Here is an 18,457-nt window from a genome sequence, read left to right on the forward strand (position 1 = left end):
GTAAGACCTTTGTTATGCTAGGACTTATCACTGTACTGTTATTTTTTTCATATTGTTACTGTTCTATTGGAATTGGAAGAAATTCTCAATCACCATCGGAATATATTATTTTTTATTATTATTTTTAGTTATCAATTTAATTTCTGAAGTTTAAAAATTCAACAATATATTTTAAATTTATATTTTAAATATTAATGATATCAATTTAATTTCTTAAATTTAAAAATTCAATAACATATTTTTAATTTATATTTTAAATATTAATGACTAACTAATGAAAAAGTATAATAAATTTTGCTTACGCACTAACATTTCTCTTGTAATTAATATGTCCTATTACATAGAAAACAAATCTTATATAAACAAATATTAAAAATATATTAATTTCTAAAATGTTAATCTATTCAAAATTTTTCAAACCAAAAATAAAAAATTCACAAAATATATTTTAAACCAAAAATGTTATTTGTACAAAAAAATCATTAAATTAGTTATTATATATTTAAATAAATATATATATTGTGATTAATTTATTTTAAATATATATTTATATTTTAATATATATTTAATATAAATAATTAATTTAATAATTAAATTTTAATCTTTTTCTTATAAAAAAAGAAGATTAAAGTTTAATTTTAATATATATTTAACATAGTTGATTTCATACCCACACTACGGCAGAGGCGGATGTTAGTGGCGAATAAACAGTGGCAACGCCCATAATCGCCGAGAAATCGAAAGATAGCGGCAGAAGTGAGTGGCGGTCTGGCAGATGCCGCCATGCACCACTGGATAGCGGCTGGCCAGTGACAACCGCCGCTCATTTGGGAGCGATTTCTTCAACTCCCCTCTTTTAGGCGTGACTTCTTGGCGCGAAGAGAAGCAACAGCAGAGGCGAAACACGCCCACCCCTCGTTCAGCAACGTATACTGGCATATACTTCAAGAAACGCCGCTAAGTAAGTTTCAATTAATAGTTTGAATTCCCTCTTATTCGCGTTTCCACCAATTGATTCCCCCCAAATTGTTCAGAAACCCGCGAGTTGAAGTTTGGAGCGCGCCAAACACATAGGAGCAAAGCCCTAATTCATCAGTGGAAGAACCCACCCAGGTGACCCCCTTATCATAATCCAATTTGTGAGTTCCCCCTTGTCATGTTACAGCCATTAATCGACTACCCCAATTTTGCTGAAACCCCCAATTTCTTGAGCTTTTGCCCATAATTACAGAAGCCCACCAAGCTGCCATCCGTGCTTCTCATCAATCGTGGGTGAAAACAGTTCCACCATTCTTAGCCATCCGCCAAGTTGAGCTATCGCCATATCGCGGCATCTCCCCTTTCATCTGGTTCGTTCTTTAATAACTGATCTTTCCTTCTTGTTTACATTCTTGGTTCAGAAGTCTGATCGAGAGTTTGTCTATATATTATGCCAATTTGGGTTAATTGATGCTGTTTAGAGTTAGGAATTTCATTCATTTGACTTGTTCTACAATGAGCAAGCCCAGCTCGGTAATCAGTTTTATGTTTCTGTCATAACTTAAACTATTTGAACACTTCAGATTTGACTAGCTAGATAGCTAATTGATCTTAATTAACTAGCAGATTGTAATTTTATCTTGTAAAAGATAATTCTAATCAGAGTATACATACATTTGTTCACGATCAGCAAGAATGGGTTGCTCTGTTATTTTTTCTATTAAGTAATGAGACCAGATTGTAAATAATTGTAAAAGATAATTATAATCAGAGTATATACTCGCTTATTATCTAGACACCTCGAGTACCTTTCGCATGATGTATAAGAATTGCCAACACTATGAGTAAGGATCTGCAAAAGACACTGAACCAAGAAATTTATTGCAGGCTGAGAAACAAATAAACTTGACCAGTAACTAGTCTAATGCTAATTCATTTAGTGGTTAGCATTATAGTTAATAGTTGGGGATACAACTTGGGGGGAAAAGAGAACTACATTATGTCATTGTTTGATACTGTTTCGTAAACTATAGTACAACATTTTTAAGGTCAGAAAAATCTTTCTTCAGATAGGCACTCAAAGTTATTTTTCACCTTCTAACTTTCTGCTTCTCATATTTTTAATTTTTTATGTTATCTTTTATCCAATTATACTCTTTGCGGTTGGTTTTAAATATTTGATAAATCTTGTATAAAAGATAATATTTGAAATTTTCTTAAATATTCAACATTATTAATTGCTGAATCAAAATGTAAAGATGTCAATAAAAAGAGAGAAAAATAAAGACTAAATAAAGTAACTTGATTTGCATGACACTTTAAATTTTAGTTTAAATAACTTTGAGATATAAAGAATAACACTTCATTTAGAAAGATAAAATAGATTAATACATAGATAATTAAGGGGGATAAAAACAGAGTAGGTTGGAGTTGCGAGAAATAGATATAGATGATATACAATAACAAATAATTAAATTTGAAATTCAAGGATACTTGTGATTGTCGTGTATTATAAATTTATAAATTTCAAAATAGATTGACTGAAGTTCATATCTATTAGATTTGTACTAGAGATGGAAAATTAGGCGCTAAATTTGTATCTGCATAAAAAATATTTAATTTTTAATCCTGAGATATATATTCATACATTGAAGCAGGTAATACTAGTCCAAAGTGTTATGCATCTTTACATTTTGTGCAGGAAGCGACGTCGTTTGGTGTCGGTTGCTAACTACTGAGCAAAGCAATTGCCAACTCTTGTTTCACTCTCCGCTCCGCTGTTTATAAGAGCTTCAACATAAATATCAGCAGAGAAGCTCCTAGAGCACACTCTGAACAAGGTTAACTTTCTTCTGACTCTGTTATTTGTTATGATTATGATGATGTTGATTTGTTATTGTTGTTCTACTCATCTCTTGCGTAGGTGAGTAGTAGAAATGACCAGTTTATTATTTATTAAAAGGAATAGATTAAGTACATAGAGAATACATATAGAGTACATAGAGAAATTCTACTCATGCTTTAGGGATAACCTATGTAGAGTACATAGAGAATACATATATAATCAAGCCAATTTTGACAACTACTAGCACTTTGTTATTGATTCTTCCAAGTGACAATTGATCCTTGGTAGTTTTATTTTTCACGTGCTCTGTTCCTGCTGGGTTATTTGTGCAATACAAATTGGTTTTTTGTTTAGCAAGTTTGCTAGAAAAGGGGAACCATTTATTTCGGCAAAATATGTATCTGTTAAATCTGATCCATCCAAATGGCTTTGATGGAACAATTTTACATTTGCTTCTTAGTTGATGCTCTTTGAAACTTGTACATTTGATTATACAATTCTTATTTCTTCTTGCTGCTCGGTTCCTGAGTTAGCTGCATTTTCAATGGGACTGGTTTATTGTGTCCGGTAAATTGATTCTATCAAAGCTCGTTGATTGTACTTTCTGTACATTGTGAACCTAGTTCTTTTTGATGTTTGGCAGCATTCATACATGTTTAGATCTGATTGATGAACGAAATGTAAAATACAAGAGGAGTGTCTAAGTTCTAACAAACATACATGACACATGGGTCTTTATTGTTAGTATTTTGTGCAGCTAGCTAGCTTCGCTAGTTTATATATTAATTATTAGCAGAGAAAGTGCTGTACAGAAGAGTGAAACAGTTTTGATGTTTTTACAAGTATGTATATAATATTGGACTTGTGGTATACTTTGCGTGATTCATTTGGCTTAACATGTATTTAATTGACTCCAATTTCTGTTCATTGATGAAAGTGTCCCCTTTCTTTTTCTGTCTTGGTTAAAACAATTTCCCTTTTCATTGCAAATGCACCCAAAATTTCATAAGATCTCAATTATATGCTTTATTATTATTACTATAATAATTATTATCGTAGCATCTTCTTCCATGGCTCAAATCCAAATAAAGGTACCCCAATAATTCGTGTGTACCAGGTCCAGTTGCAATAAGTTTTAGTTTCATACAGTCATAGCCATGCCGATTTGCTTGTTCTTTATCAGAATTCAGATTCTCACGTTTAAATGTTCTTGTTCGAACTTTGTTTTCCCCAAGTAAATAAAATATTGGGTTTTTCTTGAGTAGATCATACAGTCATATAGTTTCCGTGTTTTCTACTATTATGATTCATCTCCGATGATTATGAGATGAAAACTTGTATAGTCTATCTGTGTGTAGAGAAGAAGAATAATGAATAAAAAATTGTTGGGCTCTTAGTGTGTTTCCTGTAGGTCCTACAGCTCATGAAGGAAAGGATATTTCACCTGCTATCATTTTTGGTTCCCATATCTTTTTTGTCTGACCCTTCTTGCTGTGCATTATTTATTTTTTTTATTTTCTTTTACAATGAACACGTTATTTTTCTTACACGCTAGAAGACAGCACAAGATGACTAGTTATATTTATTTCACTCGCTAGCATTTTTGGTACCCATATGTAACATTCAATCCTGTTTTCTTTTTCATATTTTGAGATCATTTGAATATCCCGTTCTCTGTGCCTTATGATGGATTAATTATAGTTATTGTTTAATTTATTTTTTATTTTTAACAATTATTTTTTATTTCCTTTTTATCTTTTAAGGGAGTATTTCTTAATATTTTCATTTTTTGGACTTGGAACCAGCACTTCTTTCTACCAGTATTTTTAAAAGAAAGCACAGAATTTTACAATGAGTAAGAATCCTTCCAATTACCTTTCCTGTGCTACATGTTATCCGGGATGCTAATAACTGTATCTTTTCCCGTTTTGAGATATTCCGTCTTATAATTGTGATTAACTGTGGTTATTTCTCTTTACACATATCCGAATTTTATTTCAATAGATTTCTTAGTGTTATGCATCTACTTACTGTATATTTATTTGTTCGTGCTATTTCATTTAATAAGACATCGATAAGAGTTGGATTACAAAGCCACGAGATAGTGCAGAATATAGGGATGGTCTGAATAGATTTCTTGATTTTGCCTTTGCCAATGCATCATCGGATGGGATGATACATTGTCCATGTCCTTTGTGTGGGTTCCGATTTTTCCAAACTAGAGAGGATGCTTACGATCATCTTCTGATGAAACCCTTTCCCCCTAACTATACCTTCTGGTTACATCACGGTGAGAGGACCGTAGACGAGAGCTCTAGAGATACAGAAACTTTAGAACCCACTGGAAACTCAGGAAATCAAATGCTTGACATGGTCCACGAGGCCTTCAACATTCCGGGATTGCAGAGTGATAATGAAAACATGATGGATGAAGTGGTCGGAGATGGTGCGGAAGGGTTGCCAAACTTATCTGACGAGCCTAGCCGCGAGGCTCGTGCCTTTCAAGAATTGCTTGAGGATGGCGAGCAGAGATTATATCCAGGATGCTCAAGATTCTCGAAGCTGTCTTTCTTGGTGAGACTTTACCATATCAAGTGCATGTGCGGAGTTAGCAACAAGGCTTTCGGATTGATTCTGGAGCTATTGGGGGATGCCTTTGAGCATGCAAGGATTCCGAAGACCTTGCACAATGCTAAGACGATCATAAGGAAGCTCGGTATTGAGTACAAGAAGATAGATGTATGTCCAAATGACTGCATGCTATATACGGGTTCCGACCATGACCTCTCCAGATGCAAAAGGTGTGGAGCATCCAGGTGGAAGCAAAAGACCAGGAAGAATTCCATTGTAAAGATCAACGCCGTTGTCAAGAAGAATGGGAAACCTCAGGCAGCAAAAGTTCTTCGTTATTTTCCTCTGATTCCACGGTTGCAGAGATTATTCATGTCTAGCAAGACAGCCATGGACATGTTGTGGCACAAGAGAGGAACCAACTCTGACGGTTACCTGAGGCATCCCAGGGATGGCGAGGGTTGGAAGTCATTTGACAGGAGATACACTGACTTCTCTGGCGATCCGCGCAATGTTTGCCTAGCCTTGGCCAGTGATGGCTTTAACCCTTATGGAAACCTCAGTTCAAAGTACTCAATATGGCCAGTGATTCTTATTCCGTACAACCTACCCCCATGGATTTGCATGAAACAAACCAACTTCATTCTCTCTATGATAATTCCCGGTCCTAAAATGCCTGGTAATGACATAGATGTCTACCTACAGCCCCTGATCGACGAGCTCAAGCTGCTGTGGGCCGGTGTCGATACGTATGACGCCAGTGAGAAGAAAACATTCAAGATGCGAGCTGCACTGATGTGGACTATCAGTGATTTCCCTGGCTTGGGCAATTTATCTGGCTGGAATACTTACGGCGGGAGAGCTTACCCCACGTGCAATTTGGATGCCGAGACTAGGCGACTCACCTTCAGTCAGAAATGGTGTTATATGGGTCATCGTCGCTTTTTGAATCGCGATCACAGATATAGACAGGATCGGAGTAGATTTGATGGCAAGGTAGAGGATAGATCCCCACCTACCAAATTGACTGGTAGGGATGTCCTGAGACAATTGGAGGGTGTTCCCGTCTCACAAGGCAAGGTGCAAGCGATGGGCGGTAAAAGAAGGCGCGGACAGCAGACCGTGGTCCAAGACGAGTCTCCTTGGAAAAAGAGGAGTGTATTCTTTGATCTGCCGTACTGGGAGAACAACGAATTACGTCACAATCTTGACGTGATGCACATAGAGAAGAATGTATGCGACAACATTGTTTTCACCATGTTGAACGAAAGCGGTAAGTCCAAAGACCACCTAAAAGCTCGAAAAGATCTCCAATTGATGGGTATCCGGCAGGATATGTGGCCTATTGAAGGTGGAAAGTATCCTGCTGCAGTCTTTACCATGCGGAATCCAGAGAAGGATGTCTTTCTTAGGACAATCAAGAATGTGGTCTTTCCAGACGGGTACTCTAGCAACATCTCTCGCTGTGTTGATTTAAAACAGCGCAAGTTATTCGGCTTGAAGAGTCATGACTGCCATATCCTAATGGAACATCTACTTCCAATTGCGTCAAAACACGTGTTGCCCACCCCAGTGTCTGCCGTCGTGGCTGAGTTATCAGCCTTTTTCCGACTAATATGCAGTAAATCCATTGATCCTCAACAACTTCCTCTCCTTCAGGATCGTGTGGTCCATACTTTGTGCCATATGGAGATGATATTTCCACCTTCCTTCTTCACAGTTATGGTTCATCTAACGGTGCATTTGGTCGAGGAGGTCCGTATTGGTGGCCCAGTGCATTACCGATGGATGTACCCAATTGAGAGGTAAAGATCTACTTAAGTTTTCTCGACCTCTATAACTAGGATTGTTGTCACTTATTAATTTATGTTATTTACTCGAAGGTACCTAGGTCGTCTCAAGCAGTACGTGCGTAACAGGGCACAACCAGAAGGATCGATTGCAGAGGGCTACTTATCCGAGGAGATTCTCACGTTCTGTTCAAGATACTTAGATAATGTCGAGACTAGGATCAACCGACCGACGCGCGTTGACGACCGACCGAGCGATGCTCCAGAGAGCGAGATTGCCAACATGTTCCCAGAGGTTGGAAAGTCGGTCGGGGCAGCTTCATATTTTACTCTAACAGCAACCGAACAGCTTCAAGCACATCGTCATGTACTGGTGAATTGCAGTGCTGTAGAGAAATTCTTGGAGTAAGTACAACAGCCTAAGTTCTAAAATTATACAGTTAGCCAATTTGGGTATTGATAGAAATGAACTTGAACGAACTTTGTCTATGCACAGTGAGTACAGAGCCTTCACAAAGAGAAAACTGCGAGGTAAAACACGGTCGCAGTCTCACATAGATACTGTTGTGCACAGAGAATTTTCGAACTGGTTCAGGCATAAGGTAATCTATAATATCTCAGGATCCTACAACCCTTTGATGCCTTCTTATCACTAATGGTTCAATGTCAGGTCCAATTTGGAAGCACGGATCATTCGAACGAGTTACAGTGGCTCGCCTGTGGTCCCCGTGCTCAGGCCAGTCGCTATCAGGCTTACAACGTCAATGGATTTAAATTCAGGACCATGTCGAGGGAGGAAGGGATGAAAACACAGAATAGTGGGGTCTATGTCACTTCAGATACTAGAAGTTATGCAAGTAAACGGGATGCCAATGTTGCTGTTGGCGGTGTCTCGTATTACGGGAGATTAGTAGACATCATCGAGCTAAATTACAGTGGTCAATTCACTGTAGTATTGTTCAAGTGCCTTTGGGCGGACACTACGTCGGGCAGAGGCATCCGACGAGACGTTTTGGGCCACACCTGTGTCAATTTTGCCAATCCTATCCACACCGGTGATCGAGAAGACGATGAGCCGTATATCTTGGCATCTGAGGCGCGTCTTGTGTTCTACGTGGAGGATGAGGTGGAGAACGGATGGAGTGTAGTGGTCCATGTGAAGCCAAGAGATTTGTTTGACATGGGCGAAGATTATGAACATTGTGAGGTCGACCTTCATCCACAGTCCTGTATGAGTAGCCTCCCTGAATTTGATGTCGAAGGCCTGCGGTTGACGAGAGACGGCGATTTAGAAGATTCCACCATCGAAAGGGTTGAAGATTGTGAAGAGGCCGCCGAATCCTAAAATGCTGTTCTCCATCATGCATGTAGTTCATATTTCAGTAGATTGTATTTTAGTCATATTCTCCGACAATAGGTTGATTTGATTGAGTTATTTTAGATTTTTCAAAACGCATCGTCTCATATAAAGCTCTTTTATTTATCTGGGTTTTGACAACACTGTTTTCTATCCTTTAAGACTTCCTACAGTCACATTTTTATATTGTCTTTGTACATTCTTTCTATTTTTGGTGGATTATCAGGGAAATTGGAGACCAGAGACTTCTTTCTCATTACCAGAAGCCATTGGTTCGCAGAGAAGATGATAGAAGCGTCTCCGTTATCTTCGTTGGACCACGCAACGTCCTTTGCAAGGCAATTGTGGTTCAAAGAGTCCCGCATACAATCATGGTTGGATGCGTTCTCTGGACAAAGTCACCTTTTTCGAGCCATTAGTTATGCACCTGGTTCAATGATGAAGGTTTGTTTGCCGCTGCACAGTTTAATTTTTTAAACCATTTTCTTATTTGTCAAAAGAAACCATATTCATGTGGTTATTCTAAAATTTTAGGAAATGCTTCATTGGGACCGAAAGTACCGGGCTAAATTTGGGTTTGAGTTTATAACAAGTACGGAAAAGTGGTGCTCACAGGAAATACTTGACGAGGTGAAGGTAAATATTCATGTTTTACCATCCTTTGCCTTGGCAAGATGTGCGCTGGCTCAATTTGGGTTTCATATTCTACTTATTGCTCAATATTTTACTTTTGGAAAATGAAATTTACTTTTTTTCATAGCTGCAGTACTTATACATTAATTATGCTTGTTTGTGCAGTCACGCTATGAGAACTCTCTTGTCGTTGAACTGGATTATGCAGCACAGGAGGAATTTAAACTCATAGCAGTCGGCCTTGAGCGACTATGGGATAGTAAGAAAGACTCGGATTTTGTGCTGTTTATATGATCTGTTTATGTCTAATCCACTATAAGCTTGACAAATCTTATATAGAATTATTTAATTAACACATACGTGAATGCAGACTTATATATATATATCATCACTCTACCTTATCTCATGTACATATAAGATTGTATCTTTTTATTATTAATTCTAAAGACTCGGCCTAGTTGAATTGCATAGACTCTCCATCCCAATTTGGAGCGTATTTGAAGTAGGGGTCACCCTGGGCTTCACTAATTATAATCCCAATGTTGTCTGATTAAAGAAGTTATTGACTCTAAATGTTAAGCCATACTGATTAGTCAATTCACACACTAGTTCCTCCTAATCCGGGCTTGTTTGGCTACCTTGCACCTCTCAGGAATGTCTCGAGACAATGTACAAAAGGAATCTGAATACCCGGTGGAGGTGGTTCGAGATTCGTTGGAAGGAGAGAATGTTGTCTCCTCCGAGATCTCTGAGGGCGAAGATTCTGCTGGACGTAAGGGTTCGATGCTGACCTACGACCTCAATAGAACACCCGAAGAGAATGAATATCCCTATAGTGGAATGTCTCCCGAGGAGAAGAATGCGTGGCACTTGGCTACGTGGGCAACAAGATACTTGAATCCTTGAGGGAAAAGCTTTGGTTTAGGTGAAGGACTTAGAGTCAGGTTGCATATGATAGCGGAGACAATACTATGCTATATTCATTAAGGAGAAAATAATTTTATAACTATTTTATCATGGCACTTTTATCTAGTTCTTGTTTTAAAGATTGTACTACTTAGCTAATTTACTATACATGCACTATAATAATTCGAAGAAGTTTGGATGAATCATTGCTAATAAGTATGTTAGTAATACTTATCAGATATATACTTATTAAACTTGCTAACGACAATTGAGGCTTTCTTTGTGCAAATATTATATGGACAATATAAATCTAACATACACTTGTCAGGTTTCGTATAAATATATTAAAATACCCAGACTTTGTCCATTGTTATCATTTTAGCCAATTTTTTTATGTTTAATAATTCTAGTGTTGATTTTGAGTTATTTTATATATAAGCTGTTACTGCTTCTAGATATATTTCTATTTTAACAATAAAACCCAGGAGTTAGCCTAAATAACAATTTATAATTTCGAAAGAAAAACTCCACAGGAACATTTCAACCACAATTATTTGAATCATGATATTCTTCTAGACAAATCCACAAAGTTTTGATCTCAGTAAACACAGCCATAACCAGTGGACCAAGTTTGAGTTCTTCTTTGGTGGTGTTGCCTGTTTCAATGAATTTTGAATTCTTATAGAAATGGACAAAGGAAATGTTGTTGCTTACCCATAGAAGTGCTTGTTTTGTACTCAAAATTGGTGAAGCTAAAATATTCATGATACATACAAAAATAACAACAAAACATGCACAGAGAGAGCAGGGGAATACGAGGAGAAAGATAGATAGATAGATAGATAGATCGTTAGGTAAGGAGCTTTGGTTTGCCTTAGCAGCACGGGCACCTCGAAGTGACTCGTATTTGGGGAATTAGACAGTCCTTGTATTTATATTTTGGTCAACATTATGATATTAATTTTCAGATAATTTATTTATCTAATTATGTATGAAACATGGTAATTATCGTTATGCAGTAATACAAGTATGAACTTTGTCTATTAGATAGGGATGCTATATTAATTGGTCCAATAAGAAGACATTTTTTATATATTCGATATGAGAATAATATCCCCTTTTTAATAGTAATAGAGGTCACTATGATTTACTTTTATGTGGAAATTATATCTTGGAAAATATGTGACAACTAATTTTTGTTTCAGATATAGAAAACCCCTATATTATCATTCCTATGTTTATATACACTTTAACACTCCCCGATACTTGTACTTAAGGCGGTGTGCAGGTGTGAATTAATAATGACACGCCTTTGTTACACATGGCTGTTTTTATTATTATTATTATTATTATTATTATTATTATTATTATTATTATTATTATTATTATTATTATTATTATAAAAGAGCAAAAGAGTGGGAATCCAAAATTTCACACTAACAGATTGCTAAACCCAAATTTGAGATGATATAAGGAACGGCGCCCAAATCCTTATTCTCCCTTGCGAGACTCCATTTGAACCTACCTCCAGCGGTGTCTCACACAGTCCCACGCCCCCTCCTGACGAAGGCCTGAAACCTATTGCTTCTCTCGTCGATCGCATTCATTCCACTACAAAGGACTGCACTCCCGTCTTCTCGTCTGCGGTAAGGGTTCCTCCTCCCATTATTTTTTGTGTTCTTATTTTAACTGAAGCAAGAGTTTACCTGGACATGGCAACATGCATGGCTGATATAATTTGCTCATAAATGACCCGGGGGTATAGTTCATGAACCTGCATTGTCACAGGAGCATGTTGCTAAAAATGCCTTTGTTATTGGAAACCTCGTAATTCTGCAGATTTCATAGAAATAAAAATAACAGGGATTATAAAACAAGTATTGAGTCTCATGAGCTGCTTGAGATTATGAAATCCGATATAACAACTATGGACCATGACTACTTTTATTCCTTTTTGTGTTCTTGTTGGTGTCAGGATTTTAAGATAGCCCGGAAAGGTCGATTCACAAAAAGATCAAAGTTTGGACCAGGGTTTCAGCAACCTCAAGGGGGAGCGAATGCCACTTCAGACTCCCACCATGATGGCTCTGAAATTCACTCGAACAGTGGGGATAGTGTCCCTGCAAGCGGTGATAGTGTCCCCGCTACTTCACGCCCTTTCCATCCCCCGCGAAGTGAACCAAGGCCTGCTCCACAGATGAGCCCACACAGTGTCCGGAACTCGTTGCCAGACCATCTAAGCTTGGACGCTAATGCAGATGAGGAAACTCTTCTTGATGAAGAAGTTGACAACCTTCATGATGCTTCTGGAACTCAGATTCGCAGAGGACGCAAGACTACCGAATTTTGGGCGGTTAGGACCATTGGTATGGTATTTATTTATTTTTTCTTTCATCAACATAACTTAGGCTCCATCCATTATTAACTTACAATATACTCTAATTCGATTATTCCAAAATATATTATGTGGGCTATCAAAATATTTTAAAAGAATTCTTAATTATTACCCTAATTTAATTATTGCCTCCCACATTTAAAATTAATTTTAAGTTTGTCATTGTACTTAGTTTTTTACAATAAAAGTCAAGCAGTTTTTGTTAAATTTTTTTCAAGTGCTGCAATTCTGTACCAATTTAAACATGTTTTATGCTGGTCTGATCCATCATGCTTTCTTTGCTAGGCGCACAATAAAGTATTATGTTGAAATTATTATGTTATATAAAAAATTTCTGACATGCTGTTTACAACGTAAATGATATGTTTGGCTTATAGATTCTGACGGCACAATCAAGCCGGCAAAACTAAGTGTGAGGGAGGCTATGAAACGGCCTAACGGTAGGAAGATCGTGCTTAGGTTCAACAATGCAAAGCAAGCTATTGGGGACGAAGCTGGAGTGTTGAGTGGCGTGCTTGGTTTACTGGGATCTGATTTTGGAAATTTTCCCATTTGTAGAACAAGTTGGCGTGAGATTACCACGAAAGACAAGGTCTATAACGAATGTGTCAAGGTAAAAGTTTATACCCCGGCTAAATTAAATTTGCTTATTTTTACAATTATTGATTATTATTATTATCTGTGTAGCAAATATTCCACTTTGATGAAGACAGCGAAGGACTTATAAAGAAAAATATTTTGAAAAGTATGGGAAAGTCTTGGAAGGAAACAAAGCTGAGGTTGTATGACCGTTTTTATGAGCCAACATTCACGACTGAACAAAATCTTGAGAATCGGCCGCCGGGAATTGATCGAGAGCATTGGAGATGGTACCTTGACTATCGCGCCAAACCTGAGACGAAGGTAATATACTGTATCGTTGTTACACAAGAATACCAATTATGTTGCATTGAGTCCTTTTCTATCAGATTCTAATCGCCCTTTGTCTTGGATGGACCAATAGGAGAAGTGCAAGAAAAACGCGGTCAATCGATCAAAACAACAATATACTCACACTGGCGGCTCGAAAAGCTTCGCACGGCGGATGGAAGAAGAGGTACTCTACTTGTTTTATTTAGTTATTGAACTATCTCTATGATTTAATTTTCATTGATTTTGTGAAAAATTTCAATTCGAAAACTTTGTTATTACAGTCGGAAGAACAAGGAAATATGGTCGGTAAAGGGGAGTTGTGGATCAAGGTGCACAAGAAAAAGGATGGCTCATATATCAATGATGAAGCGAGAGCAATTGGTGTAAGTATTACTCGTTAATTGCAGCCTGTATTTTGAATAATTTTTTAATTTATAACGACTAAGATATTTGAGAACTAATTTTAAAAAATTAGTGATCTTTCAAAAACAAATTTCACTATTAACTCAATCTTTTATTCAATGTCTGGCGGTATCCAATTATTTACATTACATATATCTAAAGTATTAAGGATATGAATAAGTGCAGACAATAGTTAGTTGGGCACACGTGCTTATTATTACCATGCATTACATCCATGTCAGGTTGAAATTAAATATCTTCGAAGCAAAAATATTTTGTGTGATTTATTAACTGGTGTACTTATAGTATATTTATAATTAAGGTGATCTCTTTAAATTTCAATATTGAGAGCCGATGTGTTTGACTAGGTGTGCGAGGAGTTTTGGTGGATGTCACGGGAGTCTACCACCATATATGAGTTTGGTCTTTAGTTAATTTGTAGTCTTGCTTGAACAAATAAAATAATAATTTAACTAACTATATTAACTTAATCTACTAGAATTCTTATTACTATAGCCACTTTCTATTTTTCTACGTAGAACCTACGGAAACCACTGCTGCTTCTCTGATCCACTATCATTAGCTTTACTTTGCATTTCATTTACTATCAGAAATCAATTTTAATCTTTCAATTGTTTATTATTTTTGTTTTCATTAGCCTTTGGATTTTTTATTGATTGGGGATTATGTGTAATTCTAAATTTTTTTGCTGTTATATTTGTGTATTTTTTATCATGATGTAAGTGATAAGTTAGTTGAGGAGATTGTTAATTTGTGTATGTAGGAAAGAATTGAAGAGATCGAGCAATAGGATGAGTCTTTTAGAATGTTGTCTCAGAATGATTCCATTGCTCAAGTTTTCGGAAAAGAGAAACCGGGTAGAGTACGTGGTATGGGATCTGGACCGACTCCTAGCCAACTCTTCGGTCCGAATTCACATGCATATGGCAACGGAGTCCAACAAGAGGAGACCCAGAGGAAGATGCTTGAACTGCAGGCAGAGCTGGAAGGCGAGAAGTTGAAGAGAAAGGCGATGGAGGATGAGGCAGCATCAGATAAGAAAAAATTGAAGGCGATGGAGAGTGCTCTGATTTATCTGTTTCAACGGCAGGGTGAGGAGCTTCCCCCAGAAATCGCTGCAGGGATGAGTTTCGTGGAATGATAGAGTGAAAATAGAATATTAGGTTTGGAGTTATTTTGCATTGAAGCAAACATTTTATTGGATTAGACTGAGCAACTCTACAGAATAGATTTATTTACTTCGTATTTTGATGAATATATAACTTTGTTTTGCTTATATAGTCAATTTTGTTTTTGCTACAAGTTTAGCTTCTATTTTTGTTGAAAATACTCACTCTTAAAATAATAATAAATATAAAAAATTAAAAAAATAATCCAATAATACTTTAAATAAATTGGGGGGGTTTTTTTGAATGACCGAAATTTCTTTTTTTTTTTTTCCTTAAATTGGCGGCGGTTTTAAACCGCCTTTGTTTGGATTTATAGATTGTAAAAACTTTCGGATTTGGCGGCGGTTTGCAACCGCCGGCAACATTGAGTGAAACTAGTGACCTATTTAGCGGCGGTTTTAGACCGCCCTTAAACTAGTTTCAACTTGGGCATATTGTGATAACTTGCGGCGGTTCGAAAACCACCGCTAAATATGAAGTAAACCGTGTCAGAGTCATTTGGCGGCGGTTTTATATTGTGTGCCGCAAAAATTTGATTTTGTGGCGGTTATACCGGCGGTTTGTGAAAACTGCCGCCAAACGCAATCCCGGCGCCCATGTCCATGGCGATCATGTTAACCGCCGGAATTTGTTTTTGCGGCGGTTTAGAACCGCCGCTAATGAAGAAAAAAAACGCCGCCAATTCCCGCCTCTCTTGTAGTGCCATATCATTTGGAAGAACGCCATTTATGGACTAAATTTTGTGTGACACTTGTGAATTGGGCCAGCTGATTTCATAGGTGCCCTATAAAAAATGACATACTTTTTTAAAATGCTTTTATCAAATAAGCATTTTGAAGATTAATGTATTGTTAATAGTTATATAAATAAATTAAAAAAAAACTTATTACTACATTTTACCTACCAAAAGATGAAATGGTTCTGAAATTGTCATACTCGTTGAAGGCGATGCCATATCTGATGGCAATTCAAGATAAATATCTTCAGACCTTTTTGAACCTTTTTTCCAGTCAATGCATGAATGTCTATTATTATATAGTCATATATTATTGCATGCAATAATGCAATAATAACCAGCAGAGATCAATCTGTATATACAGTATATGGGATCTTCAAATAATAAATATATCTTCACTATGAGTAGATAATTTCACAGTTGATATTGTCTTATGTGCCTCAATTCTTTAGGTTTGACTATTATTACTGTTGATGGTAGATATTTATAAACAAATTAAAACAATTATTATATATATTGTTATTAAATAAATTTTTATGTTTTCTCTTAGCATATAATATTTTCTTATATTATCCAATCAAACCTAAAATTGAATTATACTATAAACAATTAATTTCCAATCTCAGTACATTAAAAAACAAAAACAAAAAAACAGAAACGTCATTTTCTGATATTTACATTTACCAGGCAAAGAGTATGCACTTTATTACTTTTAATGAATATTATAATCCTTCGTACAGTACAAGATCCTAGATTTAAGGTCAAATTGTCTCATTTCCTATCAGATATTTTAACACAATCATTGGTAATTATACGAAGAAAAATACAATGATCATTTATTTTCACTGCCGTTTCAAGTATGTAGTGGATAGGAAAATGGAAATTAAATAAGGAGTGTCTCTGGATGTTTTTGTTTTTAGTAAATGAGTATCTCTGGACTCTGGAGTAGCCTTTGGGTAAAGTCCAAAAAGAAATATTTGGGTTCTTTCACCAAAAAAATGTTTGGGTTCTTAGTATCCAAAAACAAGTATGGGTTCTTCTGCGATTCTCTCAAAATATATATAAATTGTTCGGGTTTTATATGCAAAATAAGAGGTTGGAGGACAAAAAAAATTTTCCGTTTATACTTTTAGAAACCAAAATCATACTTAACCCCTTATGTTTATTAGATATTTAAAATTATAAAGATGTTAGTATTTATAAAAAATATATAATCCAATTCTAAGCGGGGCAGGATAGAAATTTATGACGACCTTAATAGGCGGGACGTGGCGGCTGACAAGGTGGGCGTGCCCGTTTGCCATCCCTATTTGTTGAGGTACTAAACTAAAGGAATTGGATTGATAGTTTAAAATAATGACAAAAAATAATAAATTTTAATTATTCTCTAATATTTCTTATATTTTAATTAGACACACAATTTGTTATTTATAAATATACATATTTTAATGTTACATATTAGATTGAAAAAAATTTAAAAATTAGTAGAATTTATTGTTTTTTGTTAATATTTTTAGTTATTAGTTCAACACCTTTTGTCTAATAGTCCAATAATGTATTTTTAGCTTACGTCTTAATATTATAGCTAATTATTGCCAAAAATAATAAATATTGGTGATTTTTTAGTATTTTTTATTGAATTTTATTAAACTAAAATAATAAAAAATATATTTAAAAGAATTAAATTTTATTATTTTTATCATCGATAATTAAAAAAAGAATAAAATATATTATTAAATTATTAGATAAAAAATTAAACTAAAAAATTTTAATTAATAATTAGATAATAGTAAAAAATAATAAATATTTCTCTATCCTATAAAAAGGCGAGTTAGGAAACAAATAGTATTTGTCAAATATCGAATCAGAGTAGTATTAGAATAGGACACCATGACAAAGACTGCAATGAGATCTTTTTTGTTTAAGTGAAATTTCTATTGTTTTGGAAAAAATTTGAAAATAATATTCAACGAAATTATTTTTTTAAAATAATTTTTTATTTATTTTTTTTAATTATTATTTATTTTCTTTTAAGTCACAAAAAAAATACCGAACCAGAGTAGGTTAGACTTTATCTTAGAACTTTTCAATACCACAAATAAAATTATAAAAGTGAAAACAAAGTGTGACTGATAATAAAATGGGATGAAATAAATACCAAAATTTATCCCTACCTACTCCACATCTCTACTTTTTACTCTCACAAATTATATGTGCTACTCCTTTTACTGGGTATATATATAGTGCTGGATAGTCGATAGGGACATAATTCAGTTTATTCAAACATTCGTTCTATCTTCACAACCAAAATGCCAACAGAAAAAAAAACATCCATTTTGTTTTTTAGTTGGGTTGACCATTTTAAGGTTTACTCCTTTGAGTGTAATACAAGTAATTATCAATTAACATATTAAAATTGTCCTTCTTGACAATTTTTAAACCCAAACTAAGGTTTATATTTATGGAAAGTTTTTAAATATATTTCGGTATTTTAAAAAATTTTAACAGTTAATCTTAATTATATATATATATATTATATATTTTTTATAATTAAGATTAACGATTAAAAATAACTGAAATATATATTTAAAAAATTTTCTATATTCGTGAGTTGAAAAATGGTTTATTTTAGGTTATTCTACTATTATTATTATTATCATAAAATCACGGGTGGTTACGCGTTCGTGATTCACTGATTTGGAAGCATTTGGTGTGGCAATAATTTTGCACATTTAAAATTG

General features: G+C 35.2%; 2 protein-coding genes across 7 annotated transcripts; both read left to right on the top strand.

The window, feature by feature from the left end:
* Positions 1 to 640: 640 nt before the first annotated feature.
* On the top strand, positions 641 to 10,349 carry LOC112714866 (uric acid degradation bifunctional protein TTL). 6 transcript variants are annotated; one of them, XM_025766551.3, is made up of 9 exons: positions 672 to 961; positions 1,035 to 1,113; positions 1,232 to 1,349; positions 2,681 to 2,819; positions 4,630 to 4,679; positions 8,769 to 8,986; positions 9,077 to 9,178; positions 9,341 to 9,434; positions 9,828 to 10,349. In XM_025766551.3, the coding sequence occupies exons 5-9, from the start codon at positions 4,676 to 4,678 to the stop codon at positions 10,079 to 10,081; spliced, it is 672 nt and encodes a 223-aa protein (XP_025622336.1). In that variant the 5' UTR covers positions 672 to 961; positions 1,035 to 1,113; positions 1,232 to 1,349; positions 2,681 to 2,819; positions 4,630 to 4,675; the 3' UTR covers positions 10,082 to 10,349. The 6 variants fall into 6 exon arrangements, with proteins under 6 accessions (XP_025622338.1, XP_025622336.1, XP_025622337.1 ...); XM_025766552.3 differs by having other exon boundaries at positions 673 to 961; positions 1,035 to 1,139; XM_072205695.1 differs by having other exon boundaries at positions 673 to 961; positions 1,235 to 1,349.
* Positions 10,350 to 11,094: 745 nt separating this feature from the next.
* On the top strand, positions 11,095 to 15,089 carry LOC112717224 (uncharacterized). Its single transcript, XM_025769318.3, has 8 exons — positions 11,095 to 11,099; positions 11,556 to 11,727; positions 12,057 to 12,447; positions 12,854 to 13,089; positions 13,164 to 13,379; positions 13,480 to 13,572; positions 13,670 to 13,771; positions 14,575 to 15,089. Exons 1-8 carry the CDS (start codon positions 11,095 to 11,097, stop codon positions 14,599 to 14,601), a joined length of 1,242 nt encoding a protein of 413 aa, XP_025625103.1. The 3' UTR covers positions 14,602 to 15,089.
* The last annotated feature ends 3,368 nt before the right edge of the window (positions 15,090 to 18,457 follow it).

The sequence above is a fragment of the Arachis hypogaea genome, chromosome 10, assembly GCF_003086295.3.
Source record: "Arachis hypogaea cultivar Tifrunner chromosome 10, arahy.Tifrunner.gnm2.J5K5, whole genome shotgun sequence".
In the NCBI taxonomy this organism is placed as follows: Eukaryota; Viridiplantae; Streptophyta; class Magnoliopsida; order Fabales; family Fabaceae; genus Arachis; species Arachis hypogaea.